Raw genomic sequence first — 21510 nt, forward strand, 5'->3', positions numbered from 1 at the left:
ATATTCTAAAACTTTTCAAAAAGTGTTTTCAAAACTTTATTGAATAACCAAAATGAATAAAATGGTGAGTTTGGAGTGGTGTTAACTATCTTTAGGATAGACATTACATAATTTGTGTTCCTTTTTGGAGTCTCCTGTGCATGTACACTTGGTCGTACTCTCTGTGCACAGCAGCTTATACTGCTGGATAATACATCGATATTGTAAAAATCGTATTTATCATTTCAGAAACGATAAGTTTGTCCTTATTCCATTACATAATTTAAAAAAAAAAAAAAAAAAAAAAAAAAGGTCATTTCTTTATTTGGACTTGGGACTAGATGGGAACTAGGTAAAAGACAATCTGTATTTGCATTTTATTTTTTCAGGCAATTCTGGATGTGGTAGTGAATCTTCAATTCAGCCTGATAGAAAAGTTGTGGCAAACTTTCTGGCGCTATTCTCCCTCTACTCCACCTGATGGTACTACTGTTAATGAACCAAGGTCAGTAGAAGTATTGTCTTTGTTTACTGATTGTTATAACAACATAATAGAAGTGTCAAACAACAGCACGAAACTTACTGGTTTTACCATCATAGTAAAAATCTTCTTTTCTTATGATACATTTTAAAAATTAATTTGTATTGTCTGGCATATTAATATTCACTGCATGTATCGCAAATTGCAGTTTTGAAAGAATTTTGTCTTTTTTCTTCTTTTCTTTTTTTGATTAGATAACTATCATGAAGGTGTATTTTAACAGTATCCTATCCATTTCTTTTAAGACTATAAGATTCATACATCTATATAATTCATGGGCTATACTAGATCTGTGCAAGCTTTCTAGTCCAGTTTCATGTGACACAAAGTGAAAAGAAGTTTTGTGGGCTGTAGCTGACATATCTATAACTTAATTATTAAATCATCATAGTATCATAGTATCATAGTCTCGTGCGGGTTGGAAGGGACCTTAGAGATCATCGAGTCCAACCCCCTGGGATTCGAGCCTCCTGTGCAGCAGAGCGGCACTTCTACCACTTGTGCCACAAGGGGGATTCGAACCCAGAGCCTCCGGTGTTGCAACGCAGCATTCCTACCACTTGCGCCACCAGGACACACAATAATGAATTTTAACACCAATTGCTGTTTTTTATCTGCTATAAATGCATTTTCACTTATTCCTTTGCTGTTTTTGTTCACTCCAGCAATCTGAGTGAAATAGAAAGTCGACTTCCAAAAGCAAAACTGATTACTCTGTGCAAAAATGAGTCTATTCTGAAATGGATGTGTAACTGTGATCATGTGATGTACCAGGCTTTGGTGGAGATTCTCATTCCTGACGTCCTTAGACCTATTCCTAGTAAGTTGAACACAAAATGTTTTGTAAGGATTTTTTTTTCATATGTGTGTGGTCTTACAGCTCATGGGGAAGTTTTAGGCATTACTTTTAAAGTTGGAGAACTATTGTGTATCATTTATACTTAAGACCTCTGGGTAGGAAGTTGTCCTGAGAGTTGATGTATAAATGCCATATATTTAAAAATAGCTGAGGATATTACTGCGGTTGAAAGATCTAGTTTTCAAGATCAAGTTTCCCATGAAAAGTACTTAAGAGGTACTGGGACCCCCAACCCAATGTAAGCTAATGTCAGTGAGTATTTACATTAAATTAAGTAGTTTCTGGTTTATAAACATTACAAATTAATATTTAATCAGTCCAGAATAAAAAACATATATGAGCCTTGTCCTTTCATTTTTGGACATTTTGGTTTTTGTTCCTTATTTAAAAGAATTATCTTTAAAGGCTGTTATGGTAATGAAAAGTTAATTCTGAATTTTTTAGACCAATTCAGTATTTTGAATTACTGTTTGCTCTTCATATGTCCTACAAGAAAGAATCATTAACTGTCTATTCAACCATTATCATGAGTATAGCTTTCTATTGTATGTTAATTTTACTAGAATCCATCATTGCTCCAGGAATGTATGTATATGGCTGTTCTTGGCAGAAAATCAATTTATCTTAAGAAAGTTAGCTCCTTTATAAAACATCTACTGTCTAACATATATTGTGCAAACTATTGAAATGAAATAGTTCTAAAAATATAGTTCTTCTAATGCTTAAGTATCACATCCTTTCTGTGAAGCAATCCAGTCACCTTATAAAATTGGATTAATGTATTTTAAAAAATTGGGGCTTGAAGTAGCTTTGCAACTGACAAAGCTATTATTTTTCCTACTATAATCCTATGTTCCTGTATAGTAATTCCAGCAGTGATAAGCAATTCACATGAATATTTGGTGGTACTGCCTTCTTGAGAAGTTTTATTGACTTCTTGCTTGTCAGTGAAACAAAACTAGTTTTCAGTAAACTATGTATAATAGAAAAAATTGAAACTGGAAGTGTGTAGAATCTGAAGATCAGCCATTACAGGGGTAGAGGGGACTGAAGGAAAAAGTGAGGTATGAGTCTCCTATTTTATTATCCTGGCCCATGACGTCACTGGCAGATGTTGCTGGTATGACAGTAAAGGTTAAATGCTCTCACCAATATTCTATTACATATTGTTGCCATGTTAAAAAATGTCCACCACTGGTATTCACTGGTGTTTGTTAAACCTATGTGGAGAACAGGTAATTTTGAGTTGGAATATCTATAATCATTCCAAGAGGCCAAGAGAAAACTTAGAGGTTGTGCATTATGATTGATATGGCAAGAATGGAGCAGGGTAAAGTATATAAATTGATTATTTTCTGTGGGAAAATACTAGTTTATAGGAAAGTTTGGGAAAGCGTGGAGAAAAGGACTATAAACACTTCATAAAAAAAAAAAAGTTAATTACTTTTTTCTGAGTAAATGGAAAGATAACAACAGCAGCTGCTGAAAACATGGAAAAAAAACCAAAAAAACATTGTGCTTAAAATAAACATGATCCTTTAATTTATTTATTTATTTATTTATTTTGGTAGATTTTTAGTGCTTTTATTCCAGAAAAAATTTCCTCCTACTCATCTCTGTAATATATACTACTGGAGTAGAAAATATAATTGAGAAAAATATTGCTTATTTAGCTTTATCCTCTGTCTTAAATTTCTTAGCGGAAATGTTCAGTACCCACAAAGTGAATGAAAAATGTGCTTAAAATGTTTGAATTCCTTTTTTTTATGAAAAGCAGAATACTGTCTGAATCAGGAATAAAATGAATTACTGTCTAATGACCTTGGTAACAGACTTGAGTTCTGTATTTTACTGGCAGTGGATCTTTTTTTCTGCGTTGTAGACTTTTTGCACCTTCACCTGTGACAGAATGGGCAGTAATAAAGTTGCCTGGGAGTTTCTGTCATAGGAAGAGAATTTATGTTCAGTGTATTTCCAAATGATATTACACAAATTCAGGCAGACAGAAATCTAAAGTACTTCAAAGTAAACCTTTGAAGAAAAGGACTGGGGTTTTTTTGTGAATGGATTTTTGTTTGTTTGTTTTTGTTTGGGGGTTTTTGTTTGATTGGTTTGTTTTTTTAGATTTACATGCTAGAGAGCTTTCAGCTGAGATTCAGACTCTGGATTCTTAGGTTCTTATCCAAATCTAACTTTCTATCAGTAACTCCTATTGCAAGTTTGTGTGTGTTTAGTTACATATGACTTAATTCAAGCCCTTTACTTTGAAGTGAACTCACTGTGTAATTCATTGAAAAGTTTTAAATAATTTTAATTATTTTAACAATGTTAATAATTCATTTTTCTTGGCAACATGAAGAAGGCTTTGAGGATGCAGGTACATGAGTTTTTGGCAATGGCTGGACGCATACTTAAAGATTTTGTGTAAGAAAAATTCTATATATTAACATGATACCTCAAAAATTCATTAGAAATTCACCATACAGTACTGACACCTGATTATCTAATATAGCTATAAAGAAGGAACATTTCTTCAAAACTTAGAATTCCTTCTATTCCACTATATCTATTCCTTCTATTCCTTCTATATCCACTTCCTAGCTAAAGCTCATGTATCTGAGCTGCATTTCTGTCTTTATTTTTAAGGGAGATTAACCTTGCAGTGGTCAAAGTAATTTCATAATATATAACTAGGTGGAAAAGAATAGTAAGTTAATTAGAAGTGACAACAGTAATACTTTCTTTAAGTTACTAAATGTAATTCATACAGTATTTATATTATTCTTTCCACTTTGCATTTTCTTTCTCTGTAGGTAAGAAATAAAAGAAATGAAAACATAGTTAATTAGTAAGAGCTGAGGAAGAATTTACAAAGTATCAGAGGTTTGCAGAATAATTGATAGGACTGAAGAGCCTGTTCTCTATGTGAAAGCTTCAAGGGAAAACAGACAAACACTTAAGTGCTGGAATAGGCTCCCTGGGGAGGTGGTTGAGTCACCATCTCTGGATGTGTTTAAACCTGTTTGGATGTGGTGCTCAGGGACATGATTTAGCTGAGGGCTGTTAATTAGGGTACTATGGTTAGGTTGTGATTGGACTTGATCTTTAAGGTCTTTTCCAACCTGAGCAATTCTGTGATACTGCAATTCTAAACACATATTACCATAGAATACTTACCTTATTGAGATACTTTGTAACACCAAATTATGTTCAACTAAGCATCCAAATCTGTGGTCATTTGTGTAAGTTACTAATAGAATTTCTATGTGCTACTAGTATAAATTCAAAGAAATTTGAAAAAGATCTAATGAATTACTTATTTTTAGTGAAGTGATCTTCTAGTAATAGTTTCCCTAAATAAAAGGATTATCAATAATTCAAGCAGTAAAAAAGAGTATTTCTCAAAGATAAATTCTTTCAGCCTTAGTCTACCAGAAGGTATTCTACCCTATAAACAGAACCTTGGCTTTAGTTTACAGTCTTTTCTCACATGTAGCTGAAATAATTTGGAAGTAAGTGTAGTTTCCTTTTTTCTAGTGTTCTACTCTTCATTTTTGCAGCTGCAGTGATTCTCCCTTCATTTTTAGAAAACTGCAGTTTTTATTTTTGTCTCCTTTCCCAACTATTTGGGTGGACACTATTAGGTCTGTGAGCAAGTGGTAAGTATTAGAAAGCAAGATTTTTACTACTCAAGAGATAAGGTTATTTGTGTTTGTTTGTTTTTTTTCCTTTTGCAGTTCCTTATGGAAAAATTTCCTCCTTCTTTAATAACTGCATAGGTTGATCTGAAAGTAGTGCATCCTGATTATTTTTCATGGAAACTTCAACAGCACAGTAACACTAGTTGGTAGAGAAAATTTTAAGCTATCAGAAATGTTTTCAACATAGTCATCACCATTAGCTGTACATTTTCACCAGCGTTGAACATGAGCCTGTATGTTGCACTCATAAATGCATGACTGGAACATGGCTTGTCTTTCACATCACTGTCAGCACTGCTGCAGTGTACCACCCACCACCTCATGTTGCTCACGTCCACTGCTTGACATCCAAAAATGATCAGTAATTATCAGTGAGTGTCAATGGGTGTAATTTTTACACATGAATTCAGAGGCACACCTTTACTTCATCCACACTTCCATATCAGACTATGTTTTGTCAAACTGCCCCTCTGCTGCCATCTACAACACAACCAGAACATGTAATAGATTGTTGATGTGAATGTTCAGCCTCTACTTTCATATCACCAATGTCTACCACTGATGTCATCAGCCAACATTATAAAGTCAAAGGCATTACTTCCAGAGTAACCCTCAAAACCCCTTTTGACTGCACTACTGATTCCTGCAAAAGCTTCAGTTTCTCCCAAAATCCTTGTCATCCATCCAATCAGTTCTATGGGTGCTATAGTGAAGGAAATAAATAAATAAACAAATAAATAAATAAATAAATGAATGAATGAATGAATGAATGAATGAATGAATGAAAGAAAAAACACAGGAAGATTTTACAGCTGTTTGAATGATTAAACTTTCTGTCAGTGGAATATATTCTTATATTTTGCTTGTTGATTATATCCTTAAGTACTACTTACCGGATTTTGTTCCAGTGGAAATAAGCAGTATCATGACAGTAGTTCACACTTCTTCAGGTCTATTTGAGGAAGCTGCAGTTTTCCAATAATAGGAATTTTTCAGAGACTTGCTCTTTAAAAAGAGGTACTTAACTGAAGTAGAACACCAAAAATTTGTGATAGGAATTTTAAGTGTATAGGAAACAACTGCTGCAATTAAAGATGTTCTTATGCAGTAATGCCCAAAGCAATACTGTTTGTCATCAGCTTCCTGACAGATTAGGTGAGGAAGTTCAAACTGTTCATTAAAAGAAAACTAAATCCATTATTGCATAATCTGAATCTGAATTAGGCATTTTGAACCCTAGTTTGTTTCATCTTCCAGTAAGTAAAAGTGGTGGATCCAAATTATTGAGCACAAAGGTACTGAAGATGAGAAACATTTCCAAACAGGTACTTTGCTTTCTTTTCATTGTTTCTTCTTCTTCAATGTGCAGGTGCCTTGACCCAAGCCATTCGCAATTTTGCAAAAAGCCTTGAAGGTTGGCTTTCAAATGCCATGAACAATATTCCACAGAGGATGATACAAACCAAGGTAGACAAAACTATTGTGGCTTTATTCTTGCAATGATGAGCCTAGTGTGCAGTAGTATATAAAAGCAGTAGTATTTTAACTTGAATGCTAAATTTCATGTTTAGCATCACATCAAATAATGGGAAACAATTCTGTTTTGTCAAAAGATTAAAAGGAAAATGCTTTTGACCTGTTACATGAATATAATTCACATATTATGGGCCATTCATGTAGAATATTAAAATGAATGTAAACAATCAAAGGTGCATTAATCTACAGAGTACAAGATTTTAAAAGAAATTAATTTCTTCATAGGTTGCCGCTGTAAGTGCCTTTGCCCAGACTCTGCGAAGATACACATCTCTAAACCACCTGGCTCAAGCAGCTCGTGCTGTTCTTCAAAACACTTCTCAAATCAACCAGATGCTCAATGATCTTAACCGTGTTGATTTTGCCAATGTTCAGGTAAAATTTAGCTTTAAGTAACAGACTTTGAAAAATAATCCAAACATTCTGAACTTTTTGCATTTGCTGTCATTATTCTTTCAGGAAAAAAGCACAATAATGTTTTGAGGATTCGCTCAAATCTACTTTAGGAAAGTAAGAACTTGGAGCCATTTTCCATTTCCAAGTGCTTATTTATTTCAAGTACTCATATGTTTCCAGATTCTCTGAAAACATAAGAGCCTGTGCATTCTTTGAATGGTTATATCACAAATAATGTCTTATTAATAGCATCAGTGATATTGCACATTTAGGTCACAGAAAGGAACACAACTCCTGAATGTCTCTGAAAGCAATTAAATGTACAACATTGTTTTTAGTAGAGACTGTTTCATTCATTCAAATACAATTAAATTAGTATGCTTTATCCAAGTATCTGTGCTTATGTGTATGAGTCATTATTGGATTAATAAAGGTTAGAACTGGTTTCCAGTTAGCCTTCAAAAAGGGTTTCTCACATGATTCTACACCATTGCTGAAGTGTTGTTTTCCTTTTGCCCAACAAAGTAAAATATTCTGGATGACTGGCAGTTCTGTGTCAGAGTCTTTTTTTGAGGAGATGATTTTACATATAAAAATCAGTTTGCTAGTAACAGTTTTATTCTTTATGCTTTTTTCACGTACTTTTTAATAAATATATTTTAATATATGTAGTTATATTATGCAACAATATGTAAATTATAAATGGTGGCATTAGAATTAAAATAGCTTGTTTAGAAGGATCAAGTCATGCTGACTGCTTCAGGACTAACTAAAAATTAAGGTGTATTTTTTAAGGCATTGTCCAAATGCCTATTGAACACTGACATGCAGAGTGTATCAGCCACCTCTCCAGGAAGACTGTTCCAGTGTTTAGACCACATCTCGTGGCATAGCTTTTTTCCATCCATTCTCACACTGATAACCAGTGAGTAGAGCCCAGTACGTTTCGCTGTACTTTTCGTCCTCAAGGAGCTGCAAGGAGCACTGATGTCCTTTCAGCCTCCTTTTCTCCAGGCTGGGCATCCTGAATGTCCTTAGTCTCTCCTCATAGGAAAATGCCCTCCAGTCCTGTTACCAGCTGTGTTGCCCCTTGCACACATTCAAGTATCTTAATATTCACTGACCACCTGTTTATTTCCCATTACTGGGAGGACTGCAGAAAACAGTATCTGTGGTTCTGAATCCTTAAGATGTCTTACAAGAACCTTCAAATCTCTTCCAATTTACCTCAGACTACTTCTTGGAACATCGCTGGTACCAACATGAAAGAACAGGAGTGGGTAGTGTACTCGACCAAAGATGCAAAATGTTGATTATGCTCATATGTTAATGTAGACACAGCCTGCTAATCTTGAGGTGTTAACATGGCACAAGATAGCTAAAGTTTAAGGGCATGGCTTGAATGTGTCTCCATGTTATCTCTTAGTTTTTGAAGTGTCCTATTAAATTAATTTAATCTTGATATTGCTGATTAAATTGTTCATTGTTATATGCAAGCATGTTTCTCCATTTCTTTGCAGTTAAGTTTGTACTTACGTGTAACATACAGTCAGCAAATAAAGCAATTCTTGTTTATATGCAAAACTTTCTTTTATAAGATGGTATAACTAAAATTGTATTTTTCATGCCCAGAGGAACCTTGCACTTCATTTCTTGTTTGTTCTTTTATTATTTTAGACCCCCACTTAACTGGTATTTCTGATTGGCATGCCAGCAGTCCCAGCAAAAACTGACAATTCCCATATATTTCAGTAGAAAAATTATCAACAAAGAAAGTAAGAGATATCTTCTGAAAACAAATGGGGCAAACTAAAACATGCTTGTGTCATTTCCATTGTTCTTCTTATTTCTGAATTTGACATTTAAGTGTTGTATTTTTCCCACCCACTTTCTTTGAACAAAATTGTGACAGACATAAAAACAAAAACTGCTTTTTAGTTTGTCCTACAAGCATTTTTTGCCCTTTTTCTCCTCAGAATTTTTTAACCTTTAAGAATGAATTGTGTTCTGTGTTTTGGTTTATGTGCTGTTACTTCAAGGGCTGCTATTTGCTTTAACAGGAGCAGGCTTCCTGGGTGTGCCAGTGTGATGACAACATGGTTCAGAGGCTAGAAACAGATTTCAAAATGACTCTTCAACAGCAAAGCACTCTGGAGCAGTGGGCTGCCTGGCTTGATAATGTAATGATGCAAGCATTGAAACCATATGAAGGAAGACCCAGCTTTCCTAAAGCAGCACGGCAATTTCTGTTAAAATGGTCTTTCTACAGGTAGTATTTATACTTATAAAACATTTTAACTGTTCTGTTATTTGCTGAATTGTTCACTGTAGTGAACTTGACTGATGCAACATCAAACTGTGAGTCATCAAGTCACCAAAAGTATGTGGGTGGGTTTTTTTTCCAGAAAATTACTGTTAACATCAAACTCAGGGACACTTGGAACTTGGCAGGGACTTAACCAATACTCTTGCTGTTTGGAAGGCCATATGAATGCGGGTAGAATTTTGTCATGAATTAGAAACACAACTTGGGATCATTGGGTTGAATAACCGTACAAGCCAGTGTTTTTAATTTTATTTTTTAAAACACTGTAATATCTGTGATCATTAGGTAAGGTAAACTTTTTTTACAGAATATAAAGTGGATTAAAGCAAGCTAACATTCCCTACCAGCTGTTTATTGGATCAATTGTCAGTGTAAAGCTGGCTCTTTGAAAATGATTATGTCAGCTACTTGCTAAAGATACCAGAATTTGTCAATCTAATACATACACAGACATCTTTTTCTAATCTAGTTTGAACTTTGAGTTATTAGAATCATGGTAATCAAAACCTTTCTACTGGGAAGTGGGCTCAACAGAATTTATTTAAACATTAGTTTATCTAAAATGGAAGTTTGAGTATAGTTTTTGTTTGTGTTTTTAGCAGTTTTCCTTCAGGTTAGGTTTTACATATGCACAAATCTTGGTGGTTATGAAGATAGGAAAGCAAAGGAAAATGGAAGACAAACAAAAAAACAACAACAACAACTAAAAAGCACAGTTATTTCTTGGTGGCCTGCAACACCTTCTGCAAAAAGTGAGAAGCAAATAATCGCTTTTCCTTAACTCCTCTTTCCAAAGGCACCATTAGTCAGACACTGTGGATAATGCTGTTTTTAGGAATATTGGTTTTGAGATGAAATGTCTATATGGATAAACATTTGTGTGACAATGACATATAACACAGTGTTGTTTTTCTTTCCATTTTTGAGTAGCTCAATGGTGATTCGAGATCTAACCTTGCGCAGTGCTGCTAGCTTTGGCTCTTTTCATCTGATCCGCTTGCTTTATGATGAATACATGTTTTACTTAGTAGAACATCGTGTTGCTCAGGCCACAGGAGAGACACCTATTGCAGTTATGGGAGAGGTAAGATAATATGCGAGAGACTAGATTTGATAGATTTAACGATGAATTTGAGTACATACCTTTGCAAATTTTGTAAACTTTCGTGTGTATTTGTAGGATGTTGTACAGTTTAAGAATAATGAACTATCTTTGTACTTGACTGTGGCATCTGCAAGGCGAGTTTCTTTTCTTTTTTTTCTTTTCTCCAGTACTTCATCTAACCTTTTGAGTGAAATACTGAAGAATGCATACATTTTCATTATAGAATTGTACTCCCAATGTGATGCAAAATGGATACATTTGAAAATGCAGTAGATGTTTAAAGGCACAGCTTTATTACATTTTCACATTTGGGAGTCACTGCGTGATGTTTGTTACAGATAACTTGCAAGTTACTTTGCATGTTGATTTGACATCAGGTTTTGTTCTTCCTTCAAGATACACTAACGGTATCATTAAATACTGTAAATTGGTAGCAGACTTTCAAGAGAAATTGGACATGTCTCACTATATTTGTCAAATGATTTCCTACCATGTGGCATGAGGTTTTAGACAAATTAAATTACAGTGTTTCCACTTAGTGACCCACTAATAGCATATATCCTTTGTCTGCCCTACATATGCAGTAAGATACTCAAAATCATACAGTTACTTCATTCTTGCCTTCTTAATACACATCTTATGTTTGTGCATCAGTTTTTAGGTGCTGTGTAGTTGTTTATTTGATGTAAACTGAAGGTGGAGATATTATTGGAAAAAAATAACAAAACTTTTGGAGGTGGGAGATACACAAGAGAAGGTGCAAATGGTCATTACAAGCTCAGCTACAAGATCTGCTTTAGTGGTTTGCTGTAGTTACGGTAATGGGAGGATGGTTGGACTAGATGATCTTGTAGGTCCTTTCCAACCTTGTGATTCTATGATGCTATGATTTTATGATTAAATGTATGCTTGTTAATGAATTTGTGTATTCAATGACTGTGACAGAAATAATAAGAGGAAACCTAAGACCACAGTTTGACAAACATTGCAGGACAGTGTAAGCTAGTGTTGCAGCTGAGATTAGCATGTTCATTTTCCTGCCTTCCTCTTCGCCCAGCTTTGGGCACAGGTTTTAGCAAAAGTACTGCCAAGTATTGCAGTTAACTGGATCAGATTTATTCAAATAAAAAGCTGTGAACAAATAATAGCTGTGTGAACACTTCATGCACAAAGCCAAAGTAGCATAAGGATAAGTGTGAGGACATGAAATGATGGTATTGCTGCTCATTGCATTACTGTTCCTTAAGTAACTTTTATTTTACTCTTTTTCTGAAAAAGGCTGGTATCATTACTTATTGTCAGAACTGTATAACTGAAGTAAAATTCTCCTTTGAGATTCATTGATGACATTCTACTCTGCTAATTTCATTTAAGAGAGAGGATTCAGGAAACGAAAGGAAGGAATGTTACACATCTAGAATATGAACATTTTTGCAAATATATCTTTTTAATACAAGTAAACTGGTTACCAGTTTGTAAACTTTTCCTCAGAAATGCATTTCATCTGCCTTCCAGGTAAATCTGCAATGTTATAGCTGCATTTAGAGATATACCTTCATTTTTCTTCTGGATTCTCTGAGAAATTCTAGAAAGACCTTTTGGATAAAATATTGATAGTTCAAAATGTCTGTCACATTTTCTGACTTACTCAACACAGAAGTAGCTCACTTCTTAGTGATAACTGTCTTACTAAATACAAGATGGAATGGAAAATGAATTGATGCATGATGGATGTGGCTGCAGCTTAGGTCATGTGTTTGCATGCCAGCCTCAAACCAGTGGAGCACAGTCTGTCTCCATCACAGACACTACATAACTATTTGCATACACTGTGCTCAGTTTTTTCACTGTTTGTTTTGCAGTTTGGTGATTTAAATGCTGTGTCCCCTGGAAATATGGATAAAGGTAAGTGTTTTAATCTTTCTAGTATATAAATCAGTGTAGAACTAATGTGTCTCTGAGCAAAGTAAGTAGAATTTAGAGCTGTATCATGCTATAAAATTCATATGTTTGTTTTGTGTATACATTGATTTGCAGCATATAATAATTACTAGAACATCATAGGTATGTTTGCTAACAACAATTTATTTTAAAGATATTTAGCATTTACACAGGAAATATTCCCATTTGAGCCTGGAATTTGTGTCTGGTAGTACGAAGAAGAGGGAACAGCTGTGGGAAGAAAGACAAGAGTAGTCTTATGTATCTTTATCACTGCTAAATGAAGATGTTGGAGTTGCATGCAGTTGCTAAATAGCATGCCAGAGAAGATGGTAGGATGAAATAAGGTCCTTATGAGCTCTTCACGCCATATTTTGACATAGATTTTACACTGACAGAGTGTATAATTTCATGTCACGTCTCAACCTCTTTTCACTCATTTCCCCATCTGTAGCAATTCTTCAAAAGGTTTATCAGGTCTTAAAGACAAAAAGGATTTTGCAGTAGGAAGTTATTGTTGCTTGTTAGATACTGTTTTTCAGATTAGTAATTGCTTTTCCTTTTTATTTTATCAATAGTATGTAACTGGTGTGATCAAAACAATGAGAGTCTATTAATCTATTTGATATAATCATTAGCTTTTTCCATTAAAGTTTTAAGTTTTCAGTTTGTGCTTTATCAGATTGCTAGTCATCCCAATAACTTTGTATTTCAAATATTATTTGCAAAATAAAGGGAATTTTTTTCCCCCTTTCTGCAGATGAAGGCAGCGAAGTTGAAAGTGAAATAGATGAAGAAATGGATGAAAATGGAGAGCCGCAAGCAAAGAGAGAGAAAACAGAGCTAAACCAAGCATTTCAGGTGGGCTGCATGCAGCCAGTGCTTGAGAGTGGAGTACAGCAGAACCTCCTAAACCCAATTCATAATGAGCACATCGTTGCAACTACTCAGACTATCAGACAGTGCAGTGCTACTGGAAATACATATACTGCAGTCTAATGTGAAACTTCCCCTCTCCCCCCATCATTACATTAGCCCTTTGGGTTTATTAGGAAAAAAGAAATAAAAGAGAAAAAAGGTCTGAAAATCGACTGTTGTCAAATTTCAGCTGTACTGAACATTATTTTATTGGAGTCATGAAATGGTATGAGTGTAAGCATTTTGCCAGGCCTGTTCAAGAAAAGATTTTTTTTTTGTAAACAGGATCATTTTACCTTGGCCACTCAATGTGAAGAGTTTTCTTATAATCAAATGCAAGAAAGATTTTTGCAAAGCTTGATGTTAATGTTTTTGTCCTCTTAATAATAATTTAATTTTTTTCATAGTTTTTTAAAAATATTTTAATGTTCATTATTGGTTATAGTGATGATTTCATATACGTAGGTTTTTAAATAGATGCACTTCTGTGAAATATCAAAAGAACTATTTTCTTTGATTTACACTGGAGGCATACTTATTTGACAACAGATGTATCAAGTTTGTTATAAAAGGTGCTTTTCCGTGGACAACTAAAAGACACTATTTTGATAAAATTGTGAGTATTCAGGGGGATTTTTTGTAATATTGTTGAAGAGTTGAGAAGATATACCAGTTTCTTTCTGTGAGAAAGAAGCAAGTTTAAATGGCGGAATTGTAACAATGTGATAATGTGTACGTAACAAACGTACCTAATCTTGTGTACGTAACAAACGTACCTAATCTGACCATCATATTAAGAATGCAAGGTTCATTAAAAATCAACAGTTCCAGATATTATTTGCATACCAGTTCCTCTGTTTTGAAGACTACTGATACTAAACGTGGTGCCGCTGAACAGGTGCTTTTGGCTGTTGAGTGGTACTATAGTTGTTAGAAGCTGAAGCTGAAAAAGAAGTGACTTAATTATTACTGTTAATTTTTAAGTGTACGTGCTACTTAAGCTGGACTGGACATACAGGAAAATATTCCATTTGGATGACTTTCTTCTATTCCAGGTCTTTTCATATTAGTGGTTCAATCTGCTGCTCTTAGAAAAGATAATTTATAGAATGCAAGGAATGTAGCAACCTGCATCATTTTCCTTTCAAAAATATTTCTTTGTTGTTACAGTGGATTTAAATTTTTACAAAAAATTAGGTAAGGCAGTGTAACTGGCACACCTCACTTTTACTTATTCCCAGTTGTGTAGAATTTGAATAGGTGGCTAGATGGACCATTGCCATTTAAGAATGTACATCAGGGATCATTGTACCTCGGCTATTACATGGTGCCTTAAACAGAACTGAAGCTAAGACTTAGTACTTTTTGTTATTCTTAACTCTTAAATTAATTCAACAAGGTGTGCCTGTCATTTTCAAATTCCCTAAGTAAGGACAGGTTACATAGCCTTCAAAATAATGAAATGATTTTTTATTATTAAATGATTTTAATATCCCTCTTAGAATGACAATAAACCTATTTTTTCTCGTTTCTAGCTGGATTTCACTTTATTACAAATAAAAGTTGCTTGGGAATCTGGAAGGCAAAACTAGCTTTAATACCACATACAGATGTCAAGATAGATTGACCATAGTCCCAAGCATGATTATATATATTTTTAGACCCATGTCTACTTCTAATTTTGAAAAGTAAAAATGAATAAATGAGCAGGTACATAATGCAGTGCATGTTTTCAATTTGTATGTTTTGTGGGGTATCAGCCTGATTTTACATTTTAACAGCTCGATCTCATATTGACAGTTTATATAGCATACATTAATTGCAATTTTTATTCCTAAACATTTCATTATGCAGACACATGAATTTGTTACATTAAGTAGGGAATCGAATAATCAAAAAAAAAAAAAAGTCAAGAAGTGAAAGAGCACAAAAAAATGAACTTTATACAAACGACTGGGTAAAAAAATTAGGGTTTTTTTTATTTTGGCTTACCTACGGTGTCTGTAAAATGACTTTAATGTAATATATACCAAATCGGAGAAGAATAGCGAAAGAAACGGTGTATTTATAGCAAAGGAGTTAGATGCTATGGATTACATGTGCCCCAAATACAGCTACATATCAACTAAAACATCCTAACTTGTTTGGTGCGCAAAATTAAACTTAAGTCCTTTAAAGAGTGGGGAGGTGAACCCATCCTGCATAATTCCTACTTGATGTCAGCGATTTCGCCTCAGTAAAAAGTGAACGTGAGGTTTATATTCATTACTTCTACACTCATAAATGCACTGAATCTCATAGATTTTGCTCTCACATACATTGCTCAGTGTGTCCTGATTTTTCCTTGGAAATCAGCAAAGCTGTACCCTTCACCAAAAATCCTAAAACTAAGCTGTGATAAATACTTATTCCCTTCATTGTGCATTATAAGATGTTTACAATTAAAATAAAGTGAAATAATTCTTTTTTTTCTTTTTTCTTTCATTTTAAACTTCTTTAATACTGTAGTACTTCTTTCAGTTTTGTGTTGGCAAACCCGATAGCGTTCTCTTATTGTGTTACAGATTTTAGTGTTGTATTTGTTGTTGCTGAGAAAAGAGAATGATTGTAATAGGTAAATTTAGATTGCTGAAAGATGTGGGACCTGAGAATCTTTAATTTCCCACTCCCATCCAGTTGTTCACTGTTCACAAAGTGCAAAATAAAAAAAATGAAAAAAAAATTTTAAAAAAAAGAAAAAAAGAAGAAAAAAAAGGAAAAAAAAAAAGAAAAAAGGAAAATTAGAAAAATTAATACAAAGATAGAATGTATTTCATAGCTTCTACAAAATGATGAGTTATCGAAACAAACTGGAACTATCCCAGATGGAGAAAATTAAACGGAGTCTGTATTCCTATGCTTATCAATTGATTACCTTTCGGAATTTTAACATGTTTTTGTTTTTCTCATCCTTCTTACAAGATTTTTAGAAGAACTAAGTTGCTGTAAGCTAGTTTGTATAGTTGCAGGTTTGGAGGTCTTGTGTTTTTACATTTAATGAAATCTTAAACACAGGTAAAACATTTTGCACACTTCTGCTATCTTTAATAGTTGTGTTTTTAGTAATGATTAAACTACAGAGATATGAATACCTCAGTCCAGAATCTATGATGCGCAGCACGTGGTTGCCACACCAGCTCTGAAGTCTGTTGTCAGTGCTCTGGAGAGGTTTAGCATTTGTCCACAGGGTAGACATTATGAAGGCTAATAGTGGTTTATGTAGAATGGAATCCAAAATAATGATTTAAAGGCATTTTCCCTGTTAGCACAAATATCACAGTGAACAGTGTAGGGGAATGGGTATTGTTAAACTACCTTTTCAAAGCACAGGGCCCAATTTTCAAAAGTTATACATTTATGATGATTTGTTGGTACATTTCCATCTTTTTCATGGTAAATCAGTTTTGAAGCTTTTGTTTTTCTTTTCTGTTCTCAGTTATTATTTTTGTGTTTTGCTCATGTACTGTAGCATGCTATAAGCACCTTCTTTTAAAAGAGACTTCCCTAAAAAGCTGGAAAATAGATTTTAAATTATTTACCCATAGAATAATGATTTACAGAATCACAGCCTTTAGTTCAGAAATAACAAATAGATAATGTTCTGGTGTACTGTCATTCAGGAATGTATAGGCATATATACAAATTTAATTTAAAGCGAGGTATTTTGAAATATCTAAAGCCTCTTTTTTCACCTTTTTTTTTTTTTTTCATAAGAGACATGATATCTTTCTGAATATCACTAATTGATATCTGCACTGTTTAGAAAACCTTTTAGATCTAGAGTCGCACTGGATTCAGTTCAGAATGGCTTTACAAAAAGAAAGTAATCTTTTTAGCTATAAAAGTAGGGAAGGAAAATGAGATTTATCAGTAACGTAAGTATGGCCTACAATGGTAATTTTGGGGTTTAAAACATTCATTTGAGAGAACTGCGTGAATTTCTGAAAATTGGGCCCTTGTCTCTCTAACAGGACATCCTCTGTGTGTATGGTTTAAAATCAGTAAATGGAATTGTAGTATCTCTGATAATTTGTTTGGTGATTTAAGAGAAACAAACAAACAAAAAACTGGAATAGGAGCATAAACATGCAGTGCTTATTTCTAGTATTAGAGAATTAATTTAATGTAATGCCTTGCATTAACCCTTTGAGCATTGTAAGTCATATGATGGGAATAAAGCATTTTAGATCATTTATCATACACTTCAGAATAGCTGATTGATAGCATTGTAGTTTGTTGTTTTTTGGGTTTTTTTTTAATAGTTCTAAAGTAAATACTTGCATACTATACAGGAATGGTTTTGTGATAGGTTCAATAGATTTAGCCAAATATTCACTGCCATTGATGTGTACTGTATAATGGAAAATAGTTCTTCATCTCCCTTGTTTTCATACATGCGGAAATACATGAGGAAAATCCAGTGTGTTTCTACAGACATGAAGTTGTCTAATATGATGCCTTTAGAAGATGAAGGTTTAGGAAAAAAAATATTTTTCCTTCTTTGAGAATCTCCTTAGATAGGCTAGCATTGGAATATTCCAATATTGTAAAAGAGAATCATTAGGAATAAAAGAAGGCTTAGCAAAAAAGAAAAAATTTACAGAATATTTGGTATGTTTACACTGCAGTTTTCTGACATCTTTTTCATAAACCAGAACACAATTAATTATACTCCTCCTAACATTCAGTCACTGCAATAATAACTAATGCTAAGATGAAAGTATTTTACTCAGCTTCATCTGCAGGGGTACAAGGGATGGCCCTTGTTGAATGTGAAAATTTTAACAGCAACCTAGAAACTGCACCAGCCTTTTAACATGTTAAAAAGCCCCTTAGTTCGTACAAGTACTGCTCATAAGAGCAAGGGGATGACTGTAGTAGCAAGTACAGATTCTTTGACATTAAAGAGAGAAATGCCACCTTACTAAGTGACAGTACTGTAAATTTTCTACTAGTTTCTTGCAGTATCAATCAGTCGGCAAACACTGAAGTGCAGCTGTACTTATTTAAGTCTATCTGAGGGCAAAAAACAAAAGGTCTCATTTTAAGTTATTTAATGCAATTACGTCATTAGTATAGTGCAAGTAAGCTGTAAACATTTTTAGTCAGTTATTGCAAATTCATGCAGAATTAATTATCATAAATGCAATACTCAAAGGGTTTTAATTTAACAACTTTTTAATTCATAATTTAATGTAAATGCTTCTGAGTTTGCATGCCTTGATCATTGCTGCTAGTGATTTTATGTGCCGGTAGACCTGAGTTTAATTTACCAGTTTAACTTGAGAAATAGTAAAAGCCACTTACAAAGTGACTGCCTAGTGTTTGTTTTGGAAGTAAAATATGCCTTAGTTTGAATATGATCATGTTTTATTATTATTTTATTTTTTTCCTTTTCCTTTTTAAAAAATAAATTAACATTTTGGGATTGGAAGCCCTGAGTAGTTAAATATTTGGTAAGAATTGTTCTTGAAGATTTCTCACTAAGGGTAAAATTTACAGTAGAAAATAAGGCCCAGAACAAGACTACTAGCATCAAATGAGCCTCACTTAAATCTAAATCGGGATCTTTCTATCCTTATGCGTTTTTCTTGATTTGGGTGCAAAAATCTTAACAAGAGTTTTCAGTTCTGGATGAATTTTACTCTGAAACAACAAATGTCTCTGTTAGAGGAGTTTAGGCTTTGGAGGGACAGACAACCTCACATGGATTGGTATTTAGCAGGAACTCACTTTGGTTCTTTTTGACTCGCTGATGTCACCAAGAGCTTTAAGGATACTAAAGGGTTCCCCAAACGAAGTCTTCTTCAATACAATATTAACATGTTTGCCTTGCATTGAAACATTATATCCATCTTAACGCAACCCAATTAAGCAATTAAAAGGATGCCAGAAATATATCACTTTGTACCAAAGCAAGTTGCCCATCTCCACTCATCATCACTCAAAATTTGGATTTACAGTTAATAACCAATGAGGCTGTTAAAGAAACTTTGAGTGCCTTTCAAAAACTTGGAAAATTGTGCCTGAGGTGGTAAACTTTAATTAGGTTAATTCTAGAGCTACCAATCAGTAATTTTGTCATCGCTCAGGGCTTTCTTACCTTCTAGGAAACTTCCATCGTTGCATTTATTTTATAGTGTATTTTTTTAAGTGCCATCTTTTGAATTTCACTTAGTAAGTGGCAGATTACATTATTCAGTCCCACAGCACAGAAACATCATAACACTAGGATAGATTCAAACTTTTATTTTCCAGTTGACTGAATATATTATGTAAATGAGGTAAGCAACTTTTTGTAGATTGTATGTGTGAGATAATGTAATGTTCTTTTCCAGTTTTTGGACTACAGTTGAATATACTTTTTAATTATTTAAAGAAGACATCTTTACAGAATAACGTGATGGTTTTTTTGTATAATGTATTTGATTTTGTAAATACGTATTTCCTGATGTGATTTTTGTGAGAAATGCTAAATCTTTTAGTATATCATGTCCTCTCAAAACTGGCAGGAGCTAAATAATAGTTTGTGGGCAATTTGTATTGTGTACTGTACAATAACTGGGGAACTTTTATAATTATAAAAATATATATTAACTTTTAGTGTGTTGTTTAAAAAAATGACTGGAACATACTAAAGACAGTAGGATTTTTCTGAATATTTCAGACTTGAACTCAGGCTAGCTTTTTGTGTTTTTCAAAACAAAATTGTGTCTTGTCTTTTAAAATCAATAAATTTGTTTTCTTGTTACAAACATACCTGAACTGCTTCCATTTTTGTATAAACAACTATTTTGAATCCTGATGCCATTCGTTTTGAGGAACAAGATTATTTGCACTTGTGGATTTTAAATAAGATTGCACATATTTAGAGCAACAGAAATAAGCACTGAGTGTGTCTCAGCCTCCCAGTGAACACAGCTAATAAGATACTTAATAACTTAAATATCAACACTTCCCCCCATTACCGATTTTTTCAGTTCCACAAATCTTCACTAATGTTACCAGGTCGTGTTTCTCATGGGTCTCAAGCACCTGTTCCAGGTACTGTTGTATGTAAGGTGCACAGCACTACTCTAATGAGGAGGACCAACCACGTATTAGATGCTAAAATATCAAAATGATTACTAGATATCAATTTTAATACAGGTATTTCTCATGTAAATGTGGTAAAGATAGAAAAGTTTATTGGTCTCAAGAAGTTGAGCTGTAAGCTGTTGTCCAGACATGAGTATAATTTCATTACAGTACTGGTTCCTACAATGCATCCTAGCAAAGTGGGCTCCAAATTTTCAGCAATATCTACGTTTCTGACACAGCTATGTTTACAGAATACTCCTAGTTCACTGCTAATGAAGACATAGAATTCATTGCTAGTTGATGCTCTACTGACACTGACAAAGTCTTGCTCCTACGCACACGCAGAAGAAAAGAATCTGTAGAGAGAGATTTCTCACATGAAATACCATTTGATACAGCCAACAGGCTGCAGTTTTCAGTTCATTTCCAGTGTTAACAGGAAGACCCTGCAGAATCCATCTTTTGCTGCTGTTAGTATCAACTGGCTTCATTTATTAACCAGTGTAAGTTTAGTGCAGCATCCCAAATTACCACAATCCAGAGCTCAAAGAATGAAGCAAAGCAGAAGTATAGGAGGAATCAAGACACTCTGGGTCTAGAATGACAAGGGTTAAAAATGAAACTTATTACTTCTATAAAGTATTTTTCTGCACAATGTTAGTGATTCAAAATAAGTAAGATACATTCCATATCAAGTTATTTAAATGCCTTTAATTTGACTTATCTAAAGCACTAGCTTCAATTATGTGAAAAGTAACAGAGTCTGCAGCTATAGTTTAGGTCCAAATCAAGGTCTAGACCAAACATCAACTGAAATGTATAGCCAGCCATTCCACAGAGACACCTGACCAAGGCAGGTCAGCAACCTTGATCCATTTACAGCATACTGACAGTACAACAAAGAGGATTTTTGTGTTTACTTGATTCTGCTGTTCTGATTTCATTCTAAATTTTGCTAAATCCCACTTCCTTAATACTGAATTAATATGATCAGTAGGACTTTTCTATCTAAAAAGTAGAACTAATTACTGTCCTTGGTCGCAACATGCTGACTGGGACAGTTTGCTCTTAGCAATTTTATGAGCAGAA

General features: G+C 33.9%; 1 protein-coding gene across 6 annotated transcripts in view; it reads left to right on the forward strand.

Moving 5' to 3' along the window:
- The window catches only part of RFX3 (regulatory factor X3), a 125308-nt gene extending 105208 nt beyond the window's left edge, over positions 1–20100 (forward strand). For all 6 annotated transcript variants that reach the window (XM_015848911.3, XM_015848912.2, XM_085530722.1 and 3 more), the window contains 8 exons: positions 369–484; positions 1186–1340; positions 6450–6547; positions 6842–6991; positions 9073–9281; positions 10269–10422; positions 12306–12348; positions 13145–20100. In XM_015848911.3, coding sequence (XP_015704397.1) covers positions 369–484; positions 1186–1340; positions 6450–6547; positions 6842–6991; positions 9073–9281; positions 10269–10422; positions 12306–12348; positions 13145–13383 — 1164 coding nt within the window. In that variant the 3' untranslated portion in view covers positions 13384–20100. The remainder of the gene's footprint in view (positions 1–368; positions 485–1185; positions 1341–6449; positions 6548–6841; positions 6992–9072; positions 9282–10268; positions 10423–12305; positions 12349–13144) is intronic.
- Positions 20101–21510: the final 1410 nt, after the last annotated feature.

Source organism: Coturnix japonica, chromosome Z (genome assembly GCF_054131305.1).
Source record: "Coturnix japonica strain WE chromosome Z, WE-NBRP24, whole genome shotgun sequence".
Classification (NCBI taxonomy): domain Eukaryota; kingdom Metazoa; phylum Chordata; class Aves; order Galliformes; family Phasianidae; genus Coturnix; species Coturnix japonica.